Source organism: Triticum urartu, chromosome 7A, assembly GCF_056163025.1.
Source record: "Triticum urartu cultivar PI428250 chromosome 7A, HENAU_Tu73, whole genome shotgun sequence".
Taxonomy (NCBI): domain Eukaryota; kingdom Viridiplantae; phylum Streptophyta; class Magnoliopsida; order Poales; family Poaceae; genus Triticum; species Triticum urartu.
Window position 1 is genome coordinate 290,218,259 of NC_141879.1, and position 7,752 is coordinate 290,226,010.

The 7,752-nt window shown below is 48.1% G+C and overlaps 1 protein-coding gene across 1 annotated transcript; it reads left to right on the forward strand.

The window, feature by feature from the left end:
• Positions 1–473: 473 nt before the first annotated feature.
• Positions 474–6,621, forward strand: LOC125518618 (bZIP transcription factor 29-like). Its single transcript, XM_048683447.2, has 4 exons — positions 474–1,625; positions 1,699–1,831; positions 1,911–1,995; positions 6,064–6,621. The coding sequence occupies exons 1-4, from the start codon at positions 661–663 to the stop codon at positions 6,282–6,284; spliced, it is 1,404 nt and encodes a 467-aa protein (XP_048539404.1). The 5' UTR covers positions 474–660; the 3' UTR covers positions 6,285–6,621.
• The last annotated feature ends 1,131 nt before the right edge of the window (positions 6,622–7,752 follow it).

Consider the following 7,752-nt stretch of genomic DNA (forward strand, 5'->3'; position numbering starts at 1 on the left):
AATCGAGGATGATGTTCCGTATCTTGAAAGAGAAACCATGTGAGGCCAGAATAAAAAAGAATGTGGCAGAGGAGATAAAGAAAGCGAGTCGTCCAGTCTCCGGGCGGAGTCTGAAACAGGACCCTAATCCCACGCTCTCACAGTCGCGGTCGCGGTCGCACCCACTAATCACGGCGCATCAATCAAGCTGCCGCTATCAATCATTAACGGCGACAAGACCAAGCACACAAGCAAAACCACGCTATGCAAATCCCCCGAATATAGCAGAGCGTCCGGTCAAACCGGCCTTCATTTCCCAAGCACGATGCATAGATAAGTAAATAAACAAAAGAAAAGAAAAAGAGCGAGGGATTTTTCCGGTCCCTTTGTCCAATGGAGTCACGCGGCACGTAGGTCCGCCTCGGACCACATGCACACGCAAACCCCAATTGAAAATTATTATTACTCGCCACGAGAAAATCAGCTTTTGTTTTTGTTTTCGTCCGAGCAAGCGAGCGAGCTCCTCGCGAGGCTGCCCCTCTCCCTCCCTCCCTCTCTCTCTCTCTCTCTCTCTCTCTTCCCCCACATCTTCAGTTCGAGGTCGGCGCCTGGGCCTCACCTCTCCTCGCCGTCGGCATTCCGCCGCCCCCCCTGCCGGAATCGCCTTCTACAAGCTTCTCCATGGACGACTCCGGTGGCGCTGATCCGGCGCGCCAGCATCTGTCCCCGCAGGGCGGCGGGGGCGGGCAGCCGCCAGTGCCGCGCTCCCCGACCCCGCTCGACCTCGCCGCCGCGTCTGCCTACCACCACAGGCGCCTCTCCCCGTCGCCCCGCCCCCCGGCTCACCCGCAGGTGCGTCTCCCGTCGCCCTACGGCCAGATCCCCTCCGGCGCCGCGGCCCACCACGCGCGCTCGCTGTCGCAGCCCCTCTTCTTCTCCCTCGACTCGCTCCCGCCGCCGCCCTACGCCGATCTGGCCGGCCCGCCCGCCATCCCGCCCTCCCCGCCGTCTTCAAGCTCCGACCCGCCGCCCTTCGGCCTGCCGCCGCGGAGGGCTGGCCACCGCCGCTCTCAGAGCGACATCCCCTTCGGGTTCTCGCAGCTCAGCCCGCCCCTGCCGCCCCCGGCGCCGGTGAAGCGCGAGGCGGCCACGGGACAGGATGGCGGCAGATTGGAGGGCGACGACACTGCGTTGTACGACCTTGTCAACGCCTACATGGACCTGGACGGGATGGACGCGCTCAACTCCTCCGAGGACCGCCACGACGACCGTGACAGTCACAGCCGTGCCAGCGGCACCCGCGCTGCCAGCGCGGCCGAGAGCAGCGAGAACGAAGCCGAGAGCCAGTCCACCTCAGCGGAGAGGAAGGACGGAGCCAAGTCTCGGCATTGTCGCAGCTTGTCCATGGACAGCTTCATGGGGAAGCTCAACTATGCCACGGGTGACGATTCACCAAAGCTACCACTGCCGTCCCCCAGCGGTGGCCTTTCCAGGAGCGGGAGTGGGTCCTTGGATGGTGGTGGTGCTGCGTCACTGTTTGGTACCGAGTTCGCCAACGGGGAGTTCACTGAGGCTGAGAAGAAGAAGATCATGGCAAATGAACGCCTGGCAGAGATAGCTTTGACAGATCCTAAGAGGGTCAAGAGGTATGCATTTCATCATAGAGTGAAAAAATATTTCCCACTCAATTTAAGCATCCTGACTTTTTAAAATTGACAGGATTTTGGCAAATCGCCAGTCTGCGGCAAGGTCAAAGGAGCGCAAGATGAGGTACATTCAAGAACTCGAGCATAAGGTACAGGTCTTGCAGACAGAGGCGACTACACTTTCAGCACAGTTGACAATGATGCAGGTTTGTCTTATGGAGTTGCTCTGTATTTTGATTTTGTTTATGTTAGGACGGAACTAATTCTTGACGCACTTGTTTGCAGAGGGACTCTGGAGGACTTGCGACTCAGAACAATGAGTTGAAAATAAGGCTGCAAGCAATGGAGCAACAGGCACAGCTGAGAGATGGTATGCTTCTTATGGTCCCCTTCAGCATTGTTCTTCATTTCTTTTGGTTAAAATTAAACTGGGTTATGTCTTCTGGGGAAACTAGCAAACGGCAATACAAAAATAGTGCTCTTCAAGTATTATGCCAGCATGTGTCTGTGCCAACTTTCAACTGTCTGGGCTGGTTTGGTAATCATGTAGTATCACCAATGCAGATCAGTCTTTTTATTGTTGGGTCGGGATAGTTTCTGTTTATGTGCACTCGACACTGTAGGGTTAATCAAGGCCAAGCAAATAAGTTTACATTAAAATGCAATAGTCGAGTGGTTCTTGGATGTTATTGCATGTTTCATGTGTCTAGATATATTGGTTCTTAATTTACCATGCATCTTGGTTGTGTTTGTAATAAAAAATTTCATGGTTTGGTGCTGAAAGATGACTTGCCAATATTTATCCAAGCCAAAGCTAAACCAATTGGTTGGGTGCCAACTTCTCTAAAAACTTGCCTACATTTGGCAAGTTTTGGAGTTGCAAAATGTAGGTATGCCAAAATATTGGCTAGCAATTTTTGGCTCCCAACAAAAGCATGGCCTATTACCTTTGTTTCGTGATTTATGATTTACAAAAAATTGTGTGCTGGTTCTCTATGATAGTCAGTTATATTAAGTCGCCAAATGTAAGCATGCTAAAATATTGGCTAGCAATTTTTGGCTACCAACCAAAGCACACTCTATTACCTTGTTTCGTGATTATTATACGAAAGATCGCGTGCTTGTTCTCTGTGTTAGTCAGTGATATTAAACTATCATTATAAATATTGCTGATTCTTTTTATGCTGGTGTACAAATTTTCCTGGCGTTGATTACTTGCTGAGTAGATTAAAGTCCTTTTGTCTCAGGAAAGTTGATTTGCAAATTGGTTGAAAATTGATGACACAGTATATTCATTTTATATTATTACTTTATTAGTTGCTAGGGGTTCGGTCACCAGGTGGCTGGGTTGTACCATCATGGTACATACTTTTACTGGGATTTTTTTGAACAATATGTATTTGGAAAATCTTGCATATCTTAACACTGTTTTATCACTAATCAATATATGTTTTAAAATACTTTGAAAACCTTGAATACCTCAAACTATTTTATCATGATTTCCTCATGTGCGTCTAGTTTGACTAGGTTCGTTACTCTTGCTTACATGAGGATATATCAACTAATGTCCAGTTCCTTTAGATGCTTATGTGACCTACTGTTTGTTTTGGTTCCTTTGGGCACATTTTATGGTTGATAAGTACTATATACGTATACTGTAGAAACTGTCTTCTTACTCACTTCTGTTGAAAAGGCTTGTATATTTTTCCTTAATGACATTTGAAAAGATTCAAATATTCCATATATCTAGTCTTAAATTGTGTTTAATAGCCTATTCAGATCTAAATGTCAGATTGCTATTTCAATTAGTGTAAAAATCGTTTCTGAAAGTTCACGCTGGTGATGTATACTTGTTTTGAACATTTTTAATGCGGTGTAAGATTGAAGATCTATAATAGCATTTTCTCTATGCGTCTTCTGTGCATTTTTGGTTATTTGTGAGTCCACAGTTGGTTTCAGGCTTTCAGTAAATGTTCTAGCTACTTAGCTAGCGGTCAGCAATTTATGCTAGTGATTTTGTTGCCATGGGTCCTCTCTGTGGATTGATATATAGTCCATATGTAGCTAATATACGGTTCTAAGAGCATCTCCAGTCGGACTTGCCTAATCTGACCCCATTTATGTTCGCCGACCGCCCCATATTTGTCCGCCCGGGCAACCACAGTCCACACCCCTCATATACAAAACCTCAAATCCATACAAAGCCATGCATATAGATCATATATCACACAACCAATTCAACACAAGCCAAAATAATTCACAACAAATCAAATTCAACAATTCATACATAGGCATACACGAATGAATCAATCGCCCCCATTGTTGCACTCATGGATCTCCTTTTTGTTGATGATCCACTTCTTGCAATTGTCATACATGAGGATAGTGTCGGCCGACATGATCCTTGACTCCTAGTGATCTTCGTGAGTCTCACCTTCTCAAGCTCAAGCTCCATTTCTTTTTGCCATTTCTCTTGCTTCTCCATGTCTATCCTCTCCCTACATGATCATCCTATCCAACTCCATGCCCTCCCGATGCACATACAAGAAGAGCTTGTACCTCTCCCGCTTCTCCTCCCTTTTCTCTTGCTTCTCCATGTCTATCCTCTCCTTCTCCATAATCATCCTATCCCGTACCCTCTCCCTTTGCACATACAAGAAGAGCTTGTACCTCTCGTGTTTCTCCTTCATTTTCTTCAATGTCTCCTCCCTTGTTGCAAAAAATGTCCGTCCATGTGGCGGACATTTTGCTTGCCGGGTCGTCACGTGCGCCCCTATCCTTCTCCCACTTCCTCCCCCTCAGTGTCTATTCCTCTTTGGGTTGGTCCCATGTCAGTCCACCCCTCCATTTGGCTCATCGTCATCATCCAGTCCAATAGATTGGTGAGTTGTCGGGGTTCTTGATATCTTCAAAAGAGGTTTGACCACTTTGGTTTCCCAGTCAATTGCACCCAACAATCCAAAATAATCCAAGAAAGGAAGCAAGACAAGGAAGATGATGAACAATGTGAAGCAAACAAAACTTACATGGCTATCGACTCCAATACCACTTTGGTGCCTATTCACCACTTTTGCATAGAAACTGCAAAACTTGTTCAAACAAAGGCGAATTTTGATTACCCATTTCATAGTTTGGAGGAGCTTCACCGTCATTTATCATGTCCATCATGAACGAGTCCTAAAGATGCATCACAGTGAAACTACCATCCTATAATGGATCCGATAAATGCACATGGGGCAAAAAAGACCTAAGCATTTTGTTGAGGAATATCTTCGAACGGTTGCTAGGCATGTCCGTCGCTGAGGATCCCCGACGTTGTCCGTGACTGTTGGAGTTGTGGTGACTTGTATGACGTGTCCAAGAGGCGTCCGCTTCCTGCGTGAAGCCATTCGAGATGCTGGACCATTGTGAAGCTCCATGTCAACGACGTCCTTCTCCGCCTTCTTGCGGGCGTGCTGCTGGAGTTGCTGCTCCTTGCAGATGATGGTCTCCACTTTGCTCCCAGCGGTAGGGACCCCCATGGACTTTGCCGAGCCATCCTCCATGGTGCGGGCGGACGGCGGAGTGGGCCAGGACGGCTAGGACGAAGGAGGAGGTGGGCGCCACAGATGCGGAAGAGGGCAACGACTCAGATGCGGGAAAGAGAAGACAGACACATTAGAGAGGGTGGTCAATTTGGAGGAATTTGGAGTGGGTTCGGCTTGCCGGATCCGACGTGGTGGACGCATCCGGGTGCTCCCAAATCCGTCCCACATATGAGCTGGGTTTGAGGGGTGCCGGACAGCCTGAACATATGGGCTGGGTTTGGGGGGTCCGTTTGGGTGGCCTATTTGTGTCCGCATGGTGTTTGGGCTGTCTGCCCGGGCATATGGGTGCGAAGTAGGGGGTCCGGTTGAAGATGCTCTAAGGTCGGCTAGCATATGTCTCTGGTTGGCATGATAAATTGCTGGTGTTGTACTAGAAGTTGATTTCATTGCAAGATGGCATCATATGCCAATTGCTAGCCCTACCCAGATAAACTTTCTAGGCAAACGCAAGTGTGTATGATAATGATATTTTCATTATCTTCATGCTTGTTTCCATAGTTGTCACAGTATTAGTTATGTGTTGTGTTATATAATCCATGTTTAGTTGTTCAGGTTGTTGTTTGCAGTGTCTATAAACCAATCATGTGTCATTGTGTTTATTTGGGTGACAGGGTTATATATGTTCATCTTGCTTTGTGACTTTCAGTGCTAAACTATGGAAATCAACTGTGCATGTGCCATTTTTTTCTTTCTTTTCAGATAATATAAGATTTTATTTCCTTGTTGATGCACATTGTTTTTTTGCCACCTATTGCAGTGATTGAATGAAGGCTATCATGTAACTTAATTAGTTGTTTTGTAATGTTCTGTCCATTGATTTATGTTTCTCTATGGGATTCATATGTATCCAGCTCTGAATGAAGCACTAACGGGTGAGGTCCAGCGGCTGAAACTTGCAACCGGTGAGATTACGGATGCTCGTATGTCGAAGGCGGGCCTACAGCAGCAGATGAACTCCCAGCTGATTCAAATGCAGCAGCTGCAAATACAGCAGCAGCAACAGCAGCAGTCATCACAGACGCAGCAGGCTCAGCAGCAGCAGCAGCAGCAGCAGTCGCAGCAATCAGCATAGACCAAGTCACAAAGAACCTGGATCTCTATAGCAGAGGAGAAATTCGAATCTAGCCGAGCATGATGAGTTGAAGATGGTGATCGTATGTGCGAGCGGAGAGAAAATAATATCTTTTGATTATATCAGACAGGTTGTAGGATGGATAGCAGTGGTTGGGCAACGGATGCTGCCCGAGTTCTTTTGTTTAAGGTGGTATAATACTCAGCGTGGAGCATGGTCGTCGTCGTACCGTATTGTCTGTCGTATATTCGTGCTGTACATGAGTACCTTCCTTGTGAGTCACTGTGGTAGTCTTCTCATTAAAGATTCTTTCCGACGAGTTGTTTCTGCGAGTCTATGAGGTTATTATATTACAAAATCTACAACAGTACCTGTGCCGCGAACGTGTAATGGAGTATATGGCGTACTTCGTCAGCGTTCGGGCTATGCTTGTGTTCACGTTTTGGCGTTGGTTGCTTTATCTCTCCTGTGAAAGTCCGTTGCAGATCTGGCTCTCCAAAAAGTCGAGTGTGGCAAGCTAGGTAAGTAATCAAAACAATTAAAAAAAAAATTCCAGTCAGCGAACAGCGAACGAGGCCGTAAGAGCATCTACGGCCGGACCCCTATGTCTGCGGGTCAAAAAAGAGTGATCCAATCGAATCTCTATTTCATTCCGGGAAACGTTTCACGCCGGGGCACCGGCCGAAGCTTCGACCGGACTCGCTAGCTGTTGCTGCTAGTAGGTCCACCTCACATCCCTTATCCTTCCGCAGTTATTTTTCACGTTTTGCTTTCCCTCCTCCTGCATCTAGGCTTCCTCCCAACCCCAAGCACTGACTGACAATGGCCCCCCACCACACACCAGCTACCCCCCGTTACTGGTAGGTGATGTCGTCGGTGTCAAGTCCGGGCAGGCTGGGACTACGCCCTCAACCGGCCACGGCGGACAGCCGCCCGCCTGGGGCGACGGCCTGGCTTTTGCCACCCCACCCCACGTTGCCCTCTGGCGTCGTGCTGCACGCTTCGACGAGCCTGTGCTACGAGCGGCGACCGGTCACCGGAGAAGACATGCCCACAACGAGATGTGTTGCAACCGGCCTAGGCGGAAGCTGGAACCACGTCATGGCCTGTTGCAACTGGTGCCCGAGAGAGCTCCCATCATGGGACGGCGAGCATGGTGACCACGAGCTGCGAAGACGGCGGCGTTGTTCCAAGCAAACACTAAAGACATCACGCTTTTTGTTACATGCTACAACCTGTATCACATTTTGCTACAACCGGCACACCACTCAGCTACAACCGGCGTCGAGTTTTGCTACATCAGATATATAGAAAGTTGCAAGCGTTCAGTGCCATCAAGGAAAGCTACAACCATCTACAGAAAATGCTACAACCTTCGATGAAAAAAGCTTCAACCGAACGAGAGAGGAATATTTCACCCAGGCGCTGCTCAAAACGAAAAAAGTTTCAATCGTTTAGAAAAGCTTCC

What these genes read in the sequence shown, in the direction of transcription:
- LOC125518618 (XM_048683447.2), top strand. Translation starts at nt 661, where the DNA reads ATGGACGACTCCGGTGGCGCTGATCCGGCGCGCCAGCATCTGTCCCCG. An exon ending in GATCCTAAGAGGGTCAAGAG is followed by an intron (nt 1,626 to 1,698) that starts GTATGCATTTCA and finishes TAAAATTGACAG; the next exon opens with GATTTTGGCAAATCGCCAGT. An exon ending in ACAGGCACAGCTGAGAGATG is followed by an intron (nt 1,996 to 6,063) that starts GTATGCTTCTTA and finishes ATATGTATCCAG; the next exon opens with CTCTGAATGAAGCACTAACG.